General features: G+C 57.2%; 7 protein-coding genes across 7 annotated transcripts; 4 read left to right on the top strand and 3 right to left on the bottom strand.

Annotated features, from left to right (window-relative positions):
- Nucleotides 1–1117: 1117 nt before the first annotated feature.
- Nucleotides 1118–2957, bottom strand: B0I36DRAFT_420897 (amidase). The gene is made up of 5 exons (XM_046162172.1): nt 2873–2957; nt 2542–2812; nt 2378–2479; nt 1514–2319; nt 1118–1366 (listed from the first exon to the last, which is right to left on the bottom strand). Exons 2-5 carry the CDS (start codon nt 2789–2791, stop codon nt 1199–1201), a joined length of 1326 nt encoding a protein of 441 aa, XP_046014699.1. The 5' UTR covers nt 2792–2812; nt 2873–2957; the 3' UTR covers nt 1118–1198.
- A 479-nt stretch (nt 2958–3436) lies between these two features.
- On the bottom strand, nt 3437–4925 carry B0I36DRAFT_381508 (uncharacterized protein). Its single transcript, XM_046160867.1, has 2 exons — nt 4627–4925; nt 3437–4517 (listed from the first exon to the last, which is right to left on the bottom strand). The coding sequence occupies exons 1-2, from the start codon at nt 4745–4747 to the stop codon at nt 3457–3459; spliced, it is 1182 nt and encodes a 393-aa protein (XP_046014698.1). The 5' UTR covers nt 4748–4925; the 3' UTR covers nt 3437–3456.
- Nucleotides 4926–5887: 962 nt separating this feature from the next.
- On the top strand, nt 5888–7458 carry B0I36DRAFT_263571 (polysaccharide deacetylase). Its single transcript, XM_046151165.1, has 4 exons — nt 5888–6356; nt 6487–6612; nt 6699–7219; nt 7314–7458. Exons 1-4 carry the CDS (start codon nt 6082–6084, stop codon nt 7385–7387), a joined length of 996 nt encoding a protein of 331 aa, XP_046014697.1. The 5' UTR covers nt 5888–6081; the 3' UTR covers nt 7388–7458.
- A 1266-nt stretch (nt 7459–8724) lies between these two features.
- On the top strand, nt 8725–10929 carry B0I36DRAFT_239106 (NCS1 nucleoside transporter; the record flags this gene model as incomplete). The annotated part of the gene is made up of 7 exons (XM_046149665.1): nt 8725–8897; nt 8962–9046; nt 9121–9221; nt 9335–9581; nt 9660–10035; nt 10113–10417; nt 10480–10929. The coding sequence occupies 7 exons, from the start codon at nt 8725–8727 to the stop codon at nt 10927–10929; spliced, it is 1737 nt and encodes a 578-aa protein (XP_046014696.1).
- Nucleotides 10930–11169: 240 nt separating this feature from the next.
- Nucleotides 11170–12396, bottom strand: B0I36DRAFT_360109 (uncharacterized protein; the record flags this gene model as incomplete). The annotated part of the gene is made up of 2 exons (XM_046158247.1): nt 11170–12124; nt 12203–12396. The coding sequence occupies 2 exons, from the start codon at nt 12394–12396 to the stop codon at nt 11170–11172; spliced, it is 1149 nt and encodes a 382-aa protein (XP_046014695.1).
- A 341-nt stretch (nt 12397–12737) lies between these two features.
- Nucleotides 12738–14760, top strand: B0I36DRAFT_284711 (uncharacterized protein). The gene is made up of 2 exons (XM_046151572.1): nt 12738–13810; nt 13862–14760. Exons 1-2 carry the CDS (start codon nt 12966–12968, stop codon nt 14478–14480), a joined length of 1464 nt encoding a protein of 487 aa, XP_046014694.1. The 5' UTR covers nt 12738–12965; the 3' UTR covers nt 14481–14760.
- Nucleotides 14761–15971: 1211 nt separating this feature from the next.
- On the top strand, nt 15972–18683 carry B0I36DRAFT_82412 (uncharacterized protein). The gene is made up of 6 exons (XM_046163401.1): nt 15972–16290; nt 16343–16414; nt 16474–17208; nt 17277–17563; nt 17622–17936; nt 18000–18683. Exons 1-6 carry the CDS (start codon nt 16175–16177, stop codon nt 18587–18589), a joined length of 2115 nt encoding a protein of 704 aa, XP_046014693.1. The 5' UTR covers nt 15972–16174; the 3' UTR covers nt 18590–18683.
- The last annotated feature ends 1133 nt before the right edge of the window (nt 18684–19816 follow it).

The raw sequence follows: 19816 nt of genomic DNA, 5'->3' as shown, positions 1-19816 counted from the left end.
ATGCCTCCCCAAGGTTTACTGACTGCCGGGCGGAATGCGGCACTTGGGCAGCCCTGGGAACCCTGTAGAGCGCTATAAGCCGCCAGCAGAGCAAGCTCCACCAGTGAGTGCCAACCAGTGGTAGCTTGTTCAGTAGTCGACAGCAGCCACCCCGGCAGTTGTAGGATGACCATCTCAACAGAAGCCAAGAACCCCGACGTCCTTGGCGGCTCCATGGACTTTGAACAACTTCCCTTCTGATCCGCTCGGCCTGAAAAAACCATGCTGGAGCGAGGCCATGTGAGCATCACAACCGAAAGCTCCCCTTGCCCGACCACGGAAGCCCAGAGATAAGAAGACATCGCAGGCTGTGCCGAGTTCCGGTTCCTGGCTGCCAATTCCCCAGGCGTGTATGTCGCAGAATGTGACTTATGCTGTCCGGGTTGTTTATAGCTCCCGTTCATAATAGATCTGACGCCAGGATGCCGCTGATCGATAAGGACAATGGCATGGCAGCCGCTGACGTCGGCGTCTGTGCGTACGGGCAGTTTGTCGTTTGAGTGACTACCCTTGTAACCAAGACGGCGACGGAAAACAAGGGAGTTGTAGCACCGTACGCCGAGGACGGGACGTAATAATGTGCCGTGTGCCTCCAGCGGTCTGCTGACTCGTTCCGGCATGGCTGCTCTTAGTGCACTGCAGAATCATGGCGCATCTACGCCATCAAGGTTGTTCTCTGGATCCGACTGGACGACGGGAGCCGCGACGATGTGCCCTTAGCCAAAGACCGCGTGCCTGGCCGTGGGACGACGAGTTGAGGTGGATCGCCACAATGCGTCCAAGGGACGAGAGCACGCCTTTGGCCCCTGCAGTCGACTAAGGCGCCAAGAGGGACCAAGAAGCACCAAGGAAAACCAAGACCTGAGAAGAGAAGGTGCTCGGGGCCACAGAGCAGCGCATACTGCAGGGCCAAGCTGATACGGCGCCGGGTTCCTTTGGCGATCCCCCGCGTATGTGTGTCTTGCCAGATTGATTTTCCAGATACAGACAAGTCGTGCCTGCGCTTGCCTCCCGCGTGGCTGAGGTTTCAGCCGCTCAGGTGCACTCCACATGGCGAGCTGACCAGACTATTCAACTTGTTCTGGGCATTTCCAACAATACACGACGAGCTTCTTGATTCTTCTATGGTTCCCGGCTCGGCACGCTCTATCACACACGCTTACAATTGCCGCGTCCATCCACCTTCCTTTTCAAAGACACTGCCGACAGCCTTGGCGACCCTAAGCAGGCGGCGGTCTTCATACCGCGGCCCGACCAGTGAGAGCCCAATGGGCATTCCATGCTCACCTTGGAAACCAGGAACATTGACCACCGGGGTGTGGAACGCCTGCAGATGCGAGGGTCGGTCAGTCATCATCATTGCACCACCAGGCTCGGAATAATCACGCAATTGCACGCCAGATGCTCCTGGCTGGGAAGCGATGGAGACACAGAGACACACATGGACAGAGAGAGAGAGAGAGACTACACATACCGTCCAAATGCTGTTGAAGCACGCGCTGCCCGTCGACTTCTGGCCGAGCGGCGCCTCGTCCGGCACGCTCGGCGTCACAATGGCCGCATACCTCCCAGCGATCTCGTCAATCTTGGGCCGCAGCGTCGCGAGCCCGTCCCACGCCGCGAGCTGCTGCCGCCGGGTGATCTTGTGCTCGTTGTCGACGTGGCCGGTGAGGAACCCGTCTAGCTTGTCCTTGTCCGTCTGGTAGTCGGGCAGGAACGAGACGCGGCCTTCGCTGTGCAGTACGGTGCGGTGCCACTGGGGCGCCTCGTCGAAATTGGGTGGGAGCTCAATCTCCTCGACCTCGGCGCCGTGCTGGCGCAACAGGCCTGCCGCCTTCTCCATGGCCGCGATCGTGCCGGGCCCCGCGTTCGACCAGACCATTGTCTTGAGCATGGCGAACTTGGCTCCCTTGACCTCGAAACTGGGGCTGTTGTTGTCGGGGGACTCGTCGTCGGCGACCGCAAAGACATTCGCCAGGAGGTCGAGATCCTCGACACTCCGGGCATAGAGCCCGAGCGTGTCAAAGAGCAGCGAGTAAATCTTCAGTCCTTCTCGAGTAATCGAGTTCCATGTCGGCTTCATCGCGTAGATGCCATTGAAAGAGCCAGGCCGGATCGTGGAGCCGCCAGTCTGTGTCCCCAGCCCAACTGCGGCCTGGAAGTCGCCGACCGCCGCGCCGGATCCCGAGGAAGAGCCCCCAGGTGTTCTCGAGGGGTCATGCGGGTTGCACGTCTTTGGTCCAACTGTCGTCGCGGCGAACTCTGTGGTCGTCGTTTTGCCTTGGACAAGTCAGTTTAATGCATCTGAGGGCGGCCAAGGACTTGCACAGAGACGGACCCAAAAGCAACGCGCCTGCGTTCCTGAGGATCTGGATGCAGCCAGCATCGACACCAGCCGCAAAGCCTTCGTAGATGGCCGAGTTGTACTGCGTGGGCATGTCTGCGACGTACGTCAGAAGTCTTGTTCTTTGATCACAGGATCCCAACAGATTGGGGGACAACCCTTTGTATGGATGACATCCTTGACAGCTACACTGACGCCATGCAACGGGCCGCGCTTCTCAGGCGGGATCTGGTCGAGCTGTTTGGCTTGCGCAAGGACCTGCTCTGGGTCGAGGTATGCCCATGCCTTGACGGTGGCATCGCGTTCTTGAATGCGCGACAATAGTGATTGGGCATAGGCCTCCACAGTCAAAGAGCCGCCCTTGACTTTGGAAAGTACCTCTGACGCCGTGAGTCTGTAGGGCTCCATTGCTTCCCAGGAGTAGTATGTCTAGACGGCGTTAATCGTCGAAAATTGCAAGATTCTGCCTGACCACGAAGGTTGACATACAGTGTTCGCGATTGTTGTCAGGGCCTGTGAGGTGAGTCTTCACTACATCGGCTCTTGAACTTGTCGCAAAGCTCCAGGCTCAACCATGGGCCGAGCGCCGCGGATGAGCAGCCGGCATCGGCCTCGGAGGAGTCTCCTGGTCCCGTTGCAGACATCGGCGGGGTTCCGACGGCTTCACTTTCCAGGGATCGAGTCCACCAGATAAAGCTCCCCCCGCCGTGGGGTAACGGGCCACATCAGGAAAGCTCTTGTGAGCTTGCGCTTCCTTATCTCGTCCGCCAATGCAAGGGGAAATGCAAAGTGTGTACTTAGCTGTTTGTTTCGATAGGGGGAGCGGCAGGTCTGGCTAACAATTTACTTCGTGATACGCTCCATCATCAGCGCTTGCGTCGCGCTGCAAAGTCATCCAGACGCCAGCCAGACTTCGACATTTCACAAGTTGTCTGATTGACACATTAACCATCCACTCATTTTATTGACCTAAGTGTAATAAGGCGGCCAGCCCAAAAACCAATCCATACGTTTTTGTTTGTTGCGCACAAAAGCGAGAAACCAGTCAATGTCGTGGATAAATTTTGTATTAATCACAAAGCAGCACCAGCCCTGGCTGTGAACTGTTCGCTAAAGGGATAATCTATGTATCCCTCCCTCTTCTTGGGCGTGTAGAATACCGACCGATCATACTTGCTCAGCTCAAGTCCCTCCTTCAATCTGAACACCAGATCCGGATTGGAGATGAAGTGCCTCCCAAACACGATCCCGACATCGTACTCTTTGAGGGTCCCGTCCACAACCTTGCGCGCAGATTCCCCCGTGAACCCGCCTGCCAACAAGACCGGGCTTGCATTGCCCCAGAGCTTGACGAGAGGCGCAACAGTCTCCTGGTCGGCTGCCTCGCCCTCATCGACTTTCTCGTCATTCCCGTGCACCCTCGCCTCAATGAAATGCAGATAGGCCAGATTCCTGCCTGATTCCCCACCGAGCGCTTTCAGCTCGTTGATCAGGTACTCAAACTGCGGCAGCGGCTCCGCCATCTTCATGTCGTTGTACTCGCTGAACGGGCTCAGCCGGATCGCGACTTTATCCGCCCGCCCCGCCAGCGCCGCCACTACCGCCCTGGTGATCTCGAGCGTGAACCGCGCGCGGTTCTCTATGCTCCCGCCCCAGCGGTCCGTCCGGGTGTTGCACGTGTCCTGCAGGAACTGGTCCGGGAGGTACCCGTTGGCCGCGTGGATCTCGATGCCGTCGAACCCGGCGCCCTCCACCGCGTTCCGCGCGGCCGCCGCGTAGTCCCGCACGACTCCCCAGATCTCGTCGTCGGTCAGCGCGTGCGGGGTCCCCGGCCTGGGCGGGTTCGCGATCGCCGTGACGGCCGCCTGCCTGAGCGGCACCGCGCTCGCGGACACGAGTTTGGTGCCCAGCTGGGCGTGGACGTGGGCGTGCCCGGCCCGCCCGAGGTGCCACAGCTGGCAGAAGATGCGGCCCCCCTTGCCGTGCACGGCGTCGACGACCGACTTCCAGGCGCTGATCTGGGCCTCGGTGAAGATCCCGGGGACGTTGAGGCGTCCCGCGGCCGCGCGGGAGATGAGGGTCGCTTCGGTGATGAGGAGGGTGCCCGGGGTTGAGGCTCGCTGGGCGTAGTATTCTGTGAAAGTTGAGAGTATGTTAACCTTTTTGGTCCTTACTCTGAATATACTCGATCGGGCTTGATGGCAGCGTGGTGCGTGAGACGCGGGACATTGACAAGAACGCACCTTGGACCATGGGCAGCGGCACCCACTCGTCGTCACAGCGGTACCGGGTCAGCGGCGCAAGCATTATACGGTGCCCGAGCTCAAATTCCCCGACCTTGAGGGGTTGGAATAGTCGAGACATTGTGTGCTGTTGGTGCGCTTCGCTGGGGTGCAAACTGACCGGATGTTTGCTGCTTGATTTGAATGACAGCCGGGCACGCAACACAGGGCGCGGAGGTCGATCATGGACGCCGGCAGTGGCCCAAGAGGGAATAAAAAAAAAGTCACGAGAAGTCTCGAAGGTCAGGATCGTGGATGTGTTGGACCGGAGGACGGAGCTACTCCTGCCGAGTGTCCGACGTCGCTTGTGCCCGGTGTCGGTCGCTCGAAGTTGTGGGTGATCACTCAGCTGCTGTTAGTTGCAATCGCACTGAGAGTTCGCATCAATTTCTGCCTGTCTGGGAGTTTTGGCACTTCCGACTGCAAGGCGGTCGAGAGCACTTTAGCTCATCGCCTACCTCTTGTAATCACATTGTGGAATGATGCATGGGACCTCGTCAGCTTCACAGTGATGAACTCAGTACGGCCTCATGAGTTGCCCTTAGTCTTACAGTGTTACCCAGACATGCTGCCCGCCTCCGATAATTTCGGAGCACCGCATACTTGCCAGCTCTCATGGCTGCCGACGGAAGCCCGCCGGGGGCTGATAACATGCCACCAGCCTTGCACCCCGGAGGCATCCGACACGACTCGGGCCCTCCGCCTGCTTCCCTGGGGACGGATCAGCGCCGAAGCACGTTAGACTGAACTGGGGAATAGTCTTATCAGCCACCAACAGGCGCTCTCAGTGGAACCACCGCCAGAACGGGCTATCACAACTTCCCGCTAAGAGACAGACCCCTGAAGCGCGGGACAATGCTCCGACGGCTTTGGCTAGGCCCCCTGGCCGTACTGTAATTATCCCACCTCGCAGTTGGGGAAATCGACCCCGCACCAGCAGCGCGCCTCCAACTGGCATGACATCGGCCGAGGAGCGATGCAGGAGCACTGATAAGACGGCTAATCGTGCAAGCCATCTATCACAAGCGTGTCGCTGACAGTCTGACGAGCCTGTCCCTCTTCCGACGGGACCTGGCTCAAGGCGGGGTAGACACAAGCATGAGACAGCTTGCCGACCTCCGGTGCGGAGGAGGAGCCGAGCTCGAGGACACAAGTCCGTTGTAGATAGCTTTGAGCGATTGTGTTGCCCTGTGATAAGATTGCTCTTATGTTCTGTCTGCCTGTCTAGCACTGGCGTAGACTTTCTCGTGCTTGGATCCCCCCCGTAATACCTTAGTATAGCCATTGTCATCTTCAGGCAGAGACTAGCAACACTCAAACCTCGAGCTCGCGATACCATCTACTTGCAGAACAAAACCCAGCTCCCCCAACCCCCCTCATCACGGAATAACCACCACCACCACCGCCGCCGCTACGATGCCCGAGGTCTACCACGCACACCCAGACTACGGCTACGACCGCGACTTCAAGGGCTACGGCGAGGCCGGCATCGACCCCAAGTGGCCCAACAACGCCAAAATTGCCGTCTCCTTTGTCATCAACTACGAGGAGGGCGGCGAGCGCTCCGTGCTCAACGGCGACGGCGTCTCCGAGACCAACCTCCGCGAGAACCCGACCGGAGGCGCCCGGATCAACGAGCGCAATTATAATGCCGAGTCCGAGTTTGAGTATGGCAGTCGTGCCGGGTTTTGGTAAGTGTCTTGGCCCGCCGCCTAGTTATCACGAGATTGTGCGCCCCTCGTTGTTTGGGTGAAGAATGAATTCGCGGCTGCGGCTGAGGCTGAAGAAGTGGAAGCACAACCCGCTGACTTGTTGAAACAGGCGCATGTTCAAGATGTTCAACAAGCTCAAGATGAAGTTCACTCTTTATGCCGTCGCACAGGCCGTCGAGCAGCAGCCCGAGGTCGTGAAGCGGTGCGTCGAGGAAGGCCACGACGTTGCGTCGCAGTAAGTGTACACCCGCATTCAACTCTCCCAGGCACCCTTTTGACAATCAATGCCCTGCTAACATCTCCTTGCAACGCGAACCCCAGCGCCTACCGTTGGATCGAGTACCACGACATGCCCGTCGAAAAAGAAAAAGACTACATCCGCAAGGCCATCACCTCCCTCAAGGCCCTCTCCGGCTACGCCCCTCGGGGCTGGTATTACGGGCGCAACTCCCCCCACTCGCGCACCCTGGTACCCCAGGTCTACGAGGAGATGGGCGAGATGCTCGAGTGGATGAGCGACACGTATGCCGACGACGTGCCCTACTGGACCGACCTCGCGCACGAGCGCGGCCTGCCAGACGACCAGGCCAAGGGCTGCCTCATGGTCCCTTACAGCTACGACTGCAACGACTTCAAGTTCCACGTCGTGGGCAGCGGCTTCCGCGACCCCCAGGGCTTCCTGACGCACATCAAGAACGCGTTCGACGTGCTCTACGAGGAAGGCCAGGAGGGCATGCCCAAGATGATGACAATCGGCTTGCACTGCCGGATCATCGGGCGTCCGGGGCGGTTTGCCGCGCTCAAGGAGTTTGCAGAGTACATCAGTCAGAAGGAGGGTGTCTGTAAGTTGTCTTTCCTCTCCCCCGGTGAAATGGGGTTTTCTTTCTTCGTTGAATTCGCATGCATGCAATTGCTGACTTTGGTCTTGATACACAGGGGTGGCTACGCGCAGCGAGATCGCAGAGGCGTTCAAGAAGAACTACCCATACAAGAGAGGGCAATTGGCCTAGGCGACGCGATAAACCAATTATAAAAACTTCCTCCTTGCAATTAGGACCCCGAGTGACTCAAAAGTCTATGGCACTAATACCCCCTCATTTCTGTTGCACCGGTGACAATGATCTGGATGTGATGCAAGGAGCGAGATTGTACGAGCTCCTCATGTGGGAAAACCGCCATTGCAGTTCCCATCAGTGAGCGCAACCTCAGACTTCTGGCGGCCCGTATTGCTTATCCTAGTTGATGAACAGTCAAGAACGGCAGGACATTGGCATCGCATGCAGTTCTACAACACCCCAATATGGCAAGCATCGCTACAGCACTTGCCCCTCAATAGCTCCAGGTGGAGTAAGCTGAGAACAGCAACACCAGATTGAAACGTAAAGCGACTTGGAATCAGAGCTCAGCAAGCCACTCGGTAACAGATACTCATCTGAGTCATTGCAAAGCATCTCAAATCATCTAGATGGATTGGCGTGTAGATGTGTGTATCGTCAATTCTCACACTAAATGAGATCATCGGACATCCGAAAGATCCCCAAAAGTGCCTTTATCATCAGCCACAGAGAGCTCCCCACCTCCACCTTGCAACCTGCCCCCCAAAAATCGGAACTGCCGACCCACCCGTACACCACATGCGGTGCAGGGCTGACTGACTGGGTCTCTCTTCAAGCTTGGCGCCGAGGCCTTGCCACGACGTGGTCCCACACAACTGGCTGCTCTCCCCCTGGTCAGCGTCTTATCTTTCCCGCCTCCGCAAGCATGGGGAACTGGGAGGCGGTGGTGCTAGAGAGGAGAGAAGAGTGTGTGGTCACATCTCGTTGTGGACCGATCCCGCTTGGTGGGTGCTGGAAGAGAGGAAACTGACATGCATGCTGTACTGGACGTCTCTTCGCAATTCTGACTATTTCCCCCCCTGGCGTTATCTGCCGGGATTCTTGGCACGATCCGGCTCGATCACAGGGCCCAGCCAGGACTGATTCGTGCCAGAGATACCGCAAAACATCCAGGCCTGGGCCCATGCTGATGTGATGGCGTCCCCGATGCGTCTACGCGCACCCGCCGAAGAGGCCCCAGCCGCGGCCGGCCGTTCGGGACTGGTGGAGATAGGCAGCATGATCGACATCCCGACACCTACCTTGGGGGGAGGATATCTATATCGACTGGGCTCGTCTCGTCACCCTGCATGCCCGGTTCTGGAACCTCGGTGAACTACCAAAAGGTCTCGCTTGTTCCTGTGTCGACATCACTGACCAATACTCGGTGTTCCGCCTATTTGCGACCAACTTTACTTCATCTTTTGTGTCAAAGGTCCACACGACAGACAGACAGTCGAAGCAAAGCAGCAATGGTTGCCTTCCCGTCCCGGGAGGCCGTCACGGCGGCTTTCCAGTCCCGTCATGCCTTCCACGAGTTTATTAAGGCACCCGTCGGCAACGGTGACGAGGTCCTCATCGGCGATGAGAAGTGGACAAACCGCGATCTTGAGCCGACGCCTCCGCGGGAGCGGACTTGGGACTGGTAAGTCTACGGTGTCCCTCGTCAAGGGTGTGAGCAGGATGCTAATAAGAGCTCGGAACTCCAGGTACAACCTGCCATTGTACTGGTTTACTGCCGCCTTCTCCGTCACTGGATGGAACGTCGCGTCCTCCCTGATCGCCGTCGGCCTGGTACGTCCACGTCCGATATCATGAAGTACCAGATCCGGTGCCTGGTGATCATCTCAGCTGACGAGCAAGTCTAGACATGGCAACAAGCCTTCGCCTCGGCCGTGATAGGCTCCATCATTGCCGCAGTCGCCGTCGCCTGCATGGCCAGACCTGGAGTCATGTACCACGTTGGCTAGTAAGTCTTGAATTGAGCGCCATCCTTTACGAGTCGGCGGACGGCTTCCCCGTGCAACCCAGAAAGGCCTTGCAAAGAGGAGCGATAGCTGACAAGCCGTGACTGGCTTACAGCCCCTGCGTCGCGCGTTCATGTTTCGGCATGTACGGCTCGTACTTTTTCATCGCGATCCGCGCCGGCGTCTGCATTATCTGGTACGGCATCCAAAGCTTCTACGGTGCCAACCTCGTCTCGCTTTGCTTCCGGTGCATCTTCGGCGACAGCTGGAAGAACTGGCCCAACACGCTGCCTGCATCAGCCAACGTCACTTCCAAGCAGCTGCTTGGATTTTTCCTCATGTGGCTGATTGAGTTTCCATTCGTAAGTCGCATGGCAGTTGTCGAGTTTTAGAGGCCCGAGGGAGCGCAAAAGTTTAATTCTCTTTCGTTGCAAAACTAGATGTTCGTCCACCCGAGCAAGATTCAGCTGCTCTTCACAATCAAAGGCTTTACCATGCCAGCAGCAGCCTTTGGGCTCTTCGGCTGGTGCATGGCATACGGCACTGGTCTGAGCAGTCTCGACCTGGCCAATGCTGGTGGTGTCAAGGCTGCTGGCGCGAGAGCCATCGGCTGGAACATCATGTCGGGTATCAATGTCATTCTGGGCACATTGTCGCCGATGGTCATCAACCAACCAGATCTCGCTCGGTACTGCAAGAAGCCCTGGCACGCTGGATCTCTGCAGGGCGTTGCCGTCTTCGTCACCAAGATTCTTGTGTTCTTCCTCGGCCTGGCGAGCACTGCGTCGATCCAGGGTGCTTGGGGCAAGGCCTACTGTGAGTAATTCATATCTGTCAAACTCTGGTTAGAGCAACATGGATGAGAAGTAGCCGCTTACGCCCGTACTTCACAGGGAATCTGTGGGACCTCCTTGATGCCATCCTCGACCACTATTGGACCCCGGCAGCCCGCGCGGGTGTCTTCTTCGTCTCTTTTACGTTCCTGTTCGGAGTCCTCGGTACCAACTTCGGTGCAAACAGCATTCCGTTCGGCGCCGATCTCAACGGTCTGTTCCCGCGGTACATGACCATCAAAAGAGGCCAGGTTCTCTGTGCCGTTCTCGGTATCGCTGTTGTTCCTTGGAAGCTTCTTGCGAACGCGCAGGCATTCCTGTCTTTCCTGGGCAGCTACAACATCTTCATGGCGCCACTCTGTGCAGTAAGCCTCCCTGCCACGTGCCAGATTGCTCAGCGAATGTCTTTATTCTGACACCAACATAGGTCGTTATTACCCACTACTGGGTCGTCCAAAAAGGCAACATCCACGTGCCGTCTCTCTACGATGGCACCAAAGGCGCGACATACTGGTACTGGGGCGGTGTCAACTGGATTGCTTGCTTCGCCTTTGCAGCCGGTGTCTCATTCGGTCTGCCCGGTCTCGTGGCGAATTACCAGCCGCAGGCTGTCAGCGATGCAGGCAAGAACATGTACACACTAGGCTGGATCCTGACATTTACTGCGTCGGCCGTAGGGTACTCCGTGCTCACGTACTTCATCAAGCTCCGCATTGTGCCAGCTGCATTCGAGTCTGTGCCGATGGGCTACGAGTATCTCGGCAAGGAAGGGCGAGATGGGTTCTTCGATGGCGAGAGGACAGTGTCTGACGGCTCCCCGGTCATGTCGAGCAGTCCGGTCATGACCATGGAGAAAGGCGAGAAGCAGGACGTCTAGATCATGCGCGGTGTTGCCGTGTAGGGGCCAGCAAGATTAAAAGTGGCTGCAATGCATCCGCTTAATCGGACTGGGCGAGTGTGCAGATAATGTATGCCTGAATAGACTATGCCAAATGGCGGCTGCCTAAACTTCGAACCCAGGACCTCATGAACCAAGATCGCTGAAAAGCTCATTGTTCGCTAAATCCATCGATATCACCAGCCAATACAAGTGGCGCTGCGCAAAGAACGATCCGGCTTACTGACCCGAGCCGGTCGCTCTGCGGTTGACAGTGTTGAAGATTTTTTCAACAATTCCGAATCGCAAGTCGAGTATCCTGTCATGATCCGTGTGCGGCACTACGGTCGAGTTGTATTCGATTGCTTTGCCACGCTGTTGCTCTCGCCAGCAGTCGTCGAACCACTTCGGTCCGGCAGTCGTCCCAATCATGTTATCGGCCTCTGAGAAGAACACGTCGACTTTGAGGGAATGCTCCTCGGAAGGACTGTCAGATTCCGCTGTCGCTGTGCCTGGCGTTGCGGTGTTTTGTACCTGCGCGGCCAGAAGCGGCACATACGTGTCCACGTCCACCCACGAGCCCCAAACCTCCTTGGGGCCGGCCCGCTTCAGAAGCATCAGAGCCTCCTGGCCCATGCCTTTACATCCTTGACGGAAAGCGAAGTCGGCAACCTCTGGCATGACGGCGTCCTCGAATGCCGCGTCGTCGGGGTCTGCACCGTCCACTAAGACCGGGGTTTTGGCCAGGCCGAGCGAGCCCGTCAAGGCAGAGAGAATGCCGCCACTGAAGCCCGTGACTGGCCGGAGAGTGCTGTTGAAGAAGCCGGCGAGGGTGTCGACCGTGCCTACAGCTGCAGCGGGCAACATGTGCACAGCTCCCATCATGGGCGAGCCGGAGTGCAGAGGATGAACCCAGGGGACGCAAAGGGCAGCATAGGGCCGCGTTGGGTGCAGAAGATGAGGGAGATAGAGCAGAGTGTTGAGGGCATAGATTGTGCCGGCGCTTTGAGAGACGATGGCGACATGGCGGATGCCCAAGTGCTCGAGGAGGGCGGGCACAATCCTCAGCCAGGCCGTGACGCGGTCTTCAGCATTGGCGACTGGCGTTGTGCCTCCGAAACCCGGGCGGTCGACATTGACGAAGCGGACTCGATGCTTCTTGGCAAGCTTGTCCTTGGTGATGTGGAGGTAGCGGCTGGGATGCGGATGTCAGTGCTGGGAGGGACCGAGGCCGCAAGGATGGCCTGGAGGGCAGGGGACAAGTAATAATTACCTGGCGAAGAGCGGGGCGCAGAAGAGCACGACGTTGTCGTGCTGTGGACCGTCCGGATGGCGGAACCCAAAGTCGCTGTAGGTGATGGTGAAGGGCTCGTGGTGGTCGGCATCTGGGGGCAGCACGAACGTCTGCTGGAAGCGGGGGTCTTGCAGGTACTCGGCCGCAGAGGGGGGCGACTGCGGCTGTGTCATTGTCGTTGTGTTTTCTGGGATGGTGATAGCGGCCCGGTGGACCGTGATGAAGCCTCTGGAGGCCTGGAGATATGGTGCGCCGGCCGGATAGACTAATTATGCACAGGTCCAGAGGTGGGAAGCGATGTTGCTGACGACGACCCTTGGGGAGGCAGGCATCCGTCGAGCGGAAGTGATGCACGCACGTGGAGGTCAGAACCTTGAAAGTCGCAGCCTGGAGTGCAGGGGCAGGAGCACCGGGACCCCTGCGCCTTCCGCGGCTCCCGCAAAACCTCCAGGCTGAAGGTAGACTGCGTACACCGCACCTGCGGCACGCTGTAGACTAGTGAACTACAGCACCACGAGATTCGGCAAGCCCCAGAGGCAATGGGCCCCCCTGGCAGGGTCGCCGACCTCCAGTCCAGGGTCTTCTCGTCTCCCGTGCGGGGCAGCACGCGTCAAATCTCGTGATGTGCCGCCGCCTGTGTCTCATGGCTTCAGCTGTCGAACATCACAACCTCCGGGCATAGATTTTTGGGAATCCCAATCTTCCTTCCGTGAACCTGCTCATACAATCGCAGCATCTCGCCATGGACCACTACGACTTCGTCATCATTGGCGCTGGCATCTCGGGCATCGATGCCGCCTACCGCCTCAAGACCCAGCTGCCCGGCTGCTCATACACCATCCTCGAGGCCCGCGACGTCGTGGGCGGCACCTGGTCCTTCTTCAACTTCCCCGGCCTCCGCTCAGACTCTCAGCTCACCTCCTTCGGCCTGCCATGGCGCCCCTGGATGCACCAGAAGGACATCGCCAACGCCGCCCTCATCCGCGACTATCTCCAAGCCGCCGCCCGCGACGAGGGCATCGACAAGAAGATCCAGTTCAACCACAAGGTCACCGCCGCGAGTTGGTCGTCAGATGAGCAGCAGTGGACCCTGTCCACAACCTCGGGCGGCAATGACAAGACGATCCGTGCGTCCTTTGTCCTCGCTTGTTGCGGCTACTACAGATATGACAAGCCCCTCGAGACCGCCATCCCTGGCATCAACGACTTCAACGGGATTGTCGCGCACCCGCAGTTCTGGCCAGAGAACCTCAACTGGGCCGGGAAGAAAGTCGTCGTCCTTGGCTCCGGCGCCACAGCCATCACCATCGTCCCGGAAATGGCCAAGACGGCTGGCCAGCTCACCATGCTTCAGAGGAGTCCCTCATACGTGCTCAGCGTTCCATCTGTCAATCCTGATGGCAAGTTCTTGAAGCGCTTCCTGCCTTCCTGGCTGGCCTTTCCAATCTACTGGTGGCGCTGCGTCATCGAGGAGCACCTATTCGTGCTGTTCAACCTCTACTTTCCGAAGCTCGGGAGGAAGCTTCTCATGTGGCTCGCGCGCAAAGAACTTCCGTCTTCCGTTGATGTTGACGTGCACTTCAACCCGTACGTCACTTGAAACACCGGCCCCCAGTGTCCATGCTAACCAAGGAGCAGCCGGTATTTACCATTTGAGCAACGCCTCTGCCTGTGCCCCGATGGCGACTTCTTCAAGGCTTTTCACCGCGACAACTGTGAAATCGTGACAGACACCATCGAAAGTGTTGTTGCAGATGGCATAGTCACAAAGTCGGGCCGCAAAATCGAAGCAGACATAATCGTGACCGCTACTGGCCTGCACGTCCAACTCTTGAGCGGTCTCGCGCCTGTGGTTGACGGCAAACCCTTCTCCATTGGGGAGAGCTACGCCTGGCGAGGCGCGATGCTTACCGGGCTGCCCAACATGGGCGCCGTCTTTGGCTACACGACAACCAGCTGGACTTTGGGCGCAGACGCCAGCATTCGGCTCCTCATTCAGGTGTACAAGCACATGACCAAGATTGGTGCTACATCAGCAGTCCCGGTCGTCGAGGACATGGCAAAAGCCACGCCATCCAAGCCAGTCATCTCGCACAGCTCCACCTACTTTGTCGCGGCCAAGGATCGGCTGCCGCGAGTGACCGGCCAGGCACCATACTCGGGGCGCATTCACGCGATCTACGACAACTGGATGCTATGGTTCGGTAGCGTGACGCGTGGGATGCAGTATACTATACCTGCTCGCAAGAAGCTGTGAGAAGGAATAAACATGTTCCGGCGCTCTGTGGTGGGCCAGTTCTCGCAGGACCGTCGAGCTCCCTTGATGGCTGGCAGGAAGGATTGTAGTAATCATAAAGCGGAGCGGGCATGCTGACCGCCGAAACACCACATAGACGCAACTTGAAACGAAGCCAATCTGAGCTTGCAGCCTTCTGTTGCGGCTGAAGTGCATCGCGTCCACCACCAGATGGCTTTTGTGGATATATTTGTGCATTGTGTTGCGCACAATTCCCATCAAATTCACTGCCGGCAGACGGCTGTAGATCACATGCAGCCTGGTACGAAACCGAGCAGTCGGCGCAGGTCCTCTGAACCTCTGAACCTCTGAACCTCTGAACCCTGAGCCTACAGCCTTGTACTTGTCCAGAAGTCTCCGAGTTGAATTATGATCAATACCTCATTGCTCTCGGCAGCCCTTGCCGCTGCCGCATCGATGAACAGCCCTGTACAACTTCATTCGCGCAAATTACGAGGACAAGGTAAAGTAAACGCCGACGTCATGCAGTAAAATGGACAGCTTTCGCCGCCCCTTGGGTATATGAGAGCTACCAGCATACGCTCTAGGTTCGGCTCTATATTTGTCGCAGCCAGGTTCAGCTGTGGGTCAGCTCTTATTCACCGAGGTCGCTAGCCAGAGGTTGAAGGTTGATTTGGAAGACTCTGGCACAAGCCTCAAGCCCCAAGCAGGACCAGACATTGCCAGTGGATATCGTGGGGAGATCTCCCCACACATGTGCATGAGGCGTCGTCGCTTCGGTACCTTGGCTCTGTTAGCTCCGGACGATTGCTGCCCTGGAGAAATCTTACCATGTTCGGCGGGCCTGCAGACGAAGATCTTGGCGCCTGGGACAAGTCACTAGAGCCACAACAGCGGGACAGCCAGAACCCGGTAGTAAGCTGCAGCGCCCACCACATCATTGCTTACACCACTGATTGACATGGCCTTGTTGAGAAGTCCCGGCCGCACTGCACAGGGTTCCTTCCAGCTGGACTGGCCTTGGAGACAAAACCAGCCGCCGCCTGCCCAACAGCCAAGACGAAACGATCGTTGCCTTACGGTGCTCTTGGTTGCAACCATATCACATCCAAAATCCCAGCCCGGTCCTGCGTGCAACCCTGACCACGCGACCTTGTATGCATCTTTGCGGGTCAACTATCCGCCCAAAGTACTGCACAAGCTCCTTCTTGGCCCCGGCCGGTCCTTGGCTTCGCCCAGCCCTTGGCTAAGCACCTCGCCCGTCTCCAGCCTGAGACACCATCTATAACCCGATCTTCTCACATACTCGCAGCAGTGCAGTGGCAGCCCCGGCTACCATCTTGTCCAGCTTGGAGTGAGGGGAAGGCACTCGATTGCGGCATCGCCTGAGCCCAGAGGCCGGTTTCGCTTCCACGACTCTCCACTGCAAGGCTGTGTGCAACCGCCCTCCCGGCTCACGCACAAGCGTCTCCGACCAAGCCTCTCACACCGCGCGTCTTACTCGATTTACGGAGAGTCCCGCTAAACTCCGGCTCGTCATTGGGGCTTTGTGGTTCTTTCATTACTGGCATATACCCAGCCAAGATCCTGCCCGCCTGCCTTTACCGGGCTCGTGTTAGTAGTTTCCTGCCTCTTCAGCACTTTGTGCTTCAACCACAAACATCGTGTTCAACGCGCTCTCTTCACCGAGTGTCATGGACAAGTCCAAGACTACAAGCATCGCGAAATGGGGCGCCGCCTGTGCTGCTTGTGCCCTCGCCAAAGCCAAGTGCATTCGCCCCAACGAGTCACCAGGAGTCAAATGCGACAGGTGCGTGTTGTACCATCACGACTGCATTGCTGTCTGTGCTAATATGTCCTAGGTGTGAGCGTCTGGACAAAGACTGCACAAACCAAGTCCACAAGCCACGAAAGAAGAGACAAAGCAAACCATCGTGAGTAGCAAATCATATTCACAATGCTTGCTCCTTCCATGCTGATCTACTCGACACAGGAAAACTGCACAGCTCGAGGAGAGGTTAAACAGCTTGGTGGATCTGCTCAAAGCCTCCAACTCGGGCGAGATCCCGCCAGGGACCAACCTCCGCGACTACACCAGGGACTTTGACGGTTGCTTCTCTTCCTACACCAGCTCTAGAGCCTCCCCAGCATCCACATCCCCACCAGAGTCGGTCAGGGCCACCTTCCAGCCTTTCAGTGACAATGCCCACATGACGTGTAATTGTCGGCCTGTCGATGTCGACACGCCACTCCAGGTCGAGTCGGACGACGCGCTCTTGGCGATATTCATGACGCAGCTCATGCCGGAATTCCCATTCATCACTCTTCGACCAGGTCTGAGAGCCGCCGAGCTCGCCGCCGAGAAGCCCTTCTTGTTCTCCACCATCAAGATGATTGCTTCGTATCGGAACCTCAAGTCCATGCGCGCACAGAGTTATTACATCATGAAGCATCTCTACGAGCATATGATGATGAGGGCAGACAGGTCGCTTGAGATGCTGCAGGTTGTACTGCTGATCCTTGGCTACTACCACTACCACTGCATGCTGCATGCGCAGATGGGTAACCTGGCGTCTCTGGCCGTCAGCCTGGCGGCCGACATTGGCATCAACCGGGCGCCTGAATTATCAGAGCGGTCGAGGTTGATTGTGCTGCATCACGAGTCGCCACAGCCACGGTCAAATGAGGAACGGAGAGCACTTTGCGGTGTGTGGTACATGAACTCGGTGTAAGTTGGCCCCGCGCCGCGTGGCGCGCTCCATGCATTACGATTTCTGGAAACTGACAAGTTTAAAGGGTTGCGCTGGCGTTCCAACGATTAGACCCGATCCGATACACTCCGTACCTAGAACAATGCATGAAGGACTTGGAGGCAGCCCGCGAATATGAGACGGACTACCTCATCGTCAACCTCGTCCGCGTACAGCACCTGACCGAGCGCATCTCGCAGCTCCATGCCAAGGAACACCTCCCACAGGATCTGCAGGACATATCGCGCGCACCTATGAATGTGTACCTTGATGCATTCCAGCAGGAACTGGACAAGTTCAAGTCTGCACTGCCTCGGTGCTTGCAGAACAACAGTGAGTCGGACGCGATGCTCGCACGCAGTAAGCAAAGTGCTGACACTCTTCCTCGCAGAACTAATCACCTGCCACGTCAACGCTGCCACGTTACGGCTCTGGGAGCCACCGATCATCGACGCCGCGATGCTGGAGAAGCTTGGTTCTTCCTTCCAAACCCTTTCGCTCAGCTCGACCTACGCTTCACACCTGGGCATCTTCTATAAGTGCAATGCTGCTTTAAAGCACTGGTTCTCCTTCTGGCTTGCCCTGGACCCATCCGAGTACTTCCTGCTGCCGATGCCGGCCTGTGCACAGCTGATCAACGCCATAACAATGCTATCGCGATGGGCTAAGCTGTGTGGCACGGAGCCTGGGCTAAGTCAAGTACCAGGTATGACCTTTACAAGGTTCCAATTTTTTGGCGTCACAAAAACTGACTTCTGTGTCTCGACAGCCGTTGCCGCAATCAAGACGCACATCATGACCCAACCAGAGTTGCAGATCGACATTGGCGGCATCCTCGAGGCCATGGTATCCCGATTTGACGAAGCCCGGCGCATGCTGGCATCACAGGAAGGCGGCGCATGGGACAACAACATCTGGGACCTGGCGTCGAAGAAAATGAGATTGACGCAGATGAGGCTGGAGCGCTGGGCTGATGCCGTGGCGGTGCACGAGTCCTTTGCCGCAGGACGATATCTCGACAGCCGGGAAGGAAGCAGCACGGCAAGCACGTCCGCCTTCAGCTCCCCGGCTCTCGACAAGGTGTATCCAATGACCGTGCTGGATACGTCAGTGACGTCAGCGCCAAACTGCCTTCCGGACCACCACGGCAACATGATGGACACGACCGGGGGCCTGCACTTGAACCAGGCTTTGTGGCAGGCGATTGGCATGAACAACCCGGCTGCGACGACGGCCGGCTGGGGCTCGACGGCGGACGTGTTTGACGGCTTGGAGCTGGACCAGAACTTCTTCTTTGACGCCTCGAGCGACTACAACACTGTCGTGCTCAACACCTTGGGCCAGACACCACCGATGTAGGGCGCGGGCCTTGTAGTGAGGGAGAGAAACGGTGTATTACGAAAGAGCTCTGATTTACGTATGGCGTTTCTTGGCGCGACATTGCATGGCATCTGCTGCATCTTATTTGGCGCATTTCCGGCTACACGACAAATCTAAAAGCATTTTTCTGGTCACATTGCATTCCGATGGAGTTGGTGGAGTCTTTTTTATTGTTGTTCTGCATATTTAAACAAAATCATTTTCAGCCCAGTACCGCATGCCATCTTTCTCGAGAACAGCATCTGTCTCTCGCTTTTCAAACCTGTGAATTCGGAGAGGTGAGAATGTCTACAGTATGATATTATCCGAGCCAGGATAGAGCAAAATGATTTCAAAAAGAGCCATTCACGCTGCACATCTCGGTCTTGCGTTAGTCCAATCCCTCGGACAATACAGTATGATTGTAGCGCACAACACTAAACATTAAGCACTGAGCCGTGTGGGCGAAGGGGGCCACCCGAGCTAGGACCAGACTTGCCTTGAAGGCACCAAGATGGCAGGGCGGGGATGGGAGGAATTAAGCCTTGCTTGGCGCGAAATTGGCATTCTTGGGGGGACCAGCCGCACTACTGAGGCCAGCCACGGCAGGGCAGGCGCTCGGGCACATCGACTTGGGACCTTACTAATTGCTTTCACTCTTGATAGCGCGCGCCGTTTGTATCTTATTCGTTGGAACTGCTCCCGTCGACTGTCTATTCCACAAGCGCAGTTTTTATGGCGTGCCGCTGCCACCGCCCGATCCGTCCTGTAGCCGAGCGAATCAACCTCAGAGCGCAGGGAACATAGTGTCAGCCATGGTTCGCTATGAAATGGCTGGGTAGCGTGGAACTGCGGAAAACACGCTTACGTGTAGAGTTAACTATGCATGAAAATATACAACAATAACAACAACAACAACGACAACACAAAACAAGCCGATCCAGCCCCCCCCCCCCCCGCGGTGAACCAAGGTGTTGGTCATAGCTTTCCATATGCACGCCCGGGGAGCCCCCCGGCCAGCATCTGTGTTGTTGTTGTTGCTTGCTGCATGGCGTCGGCGTGGCATTGCTGGGTGTGCTGTGCTTACTACGCACATAAGACTGCTGCTTCTCTTGAAACGAAGCGGAGATGGGGGGCCGATTTCTAGTGTGGGGTAAAAGGCGCATGCAAGAAAGCAGAGTCAACTGAAGTATTCTATGTAAAGACCTACCGGGGCGACTGTGGCTG

This window comes from Microdochium trichocladiopsis (genome assembly GCF_020744255.1).
Source record: "Microdochium trichocladiopsis strain MPI-CAGE-CH-0230 chromosome Unknown B0I36scaffold_3, whole genome shotgun sequence".
In the NCBI taxonomy this organism is placed as follows: domain Eukaryota; kingdom Fungi; phylum Ascomycota; class Sordariomycetes; order Xylariales; family Microdochiaceae; genus Microdochium; species Microdochium trichocladiopsis.
The sequence above is the reverse complement of the archived record's forward strand: the minus strand, read 5'-3'. Positions and strand labels throughout refer to the sequence as shown.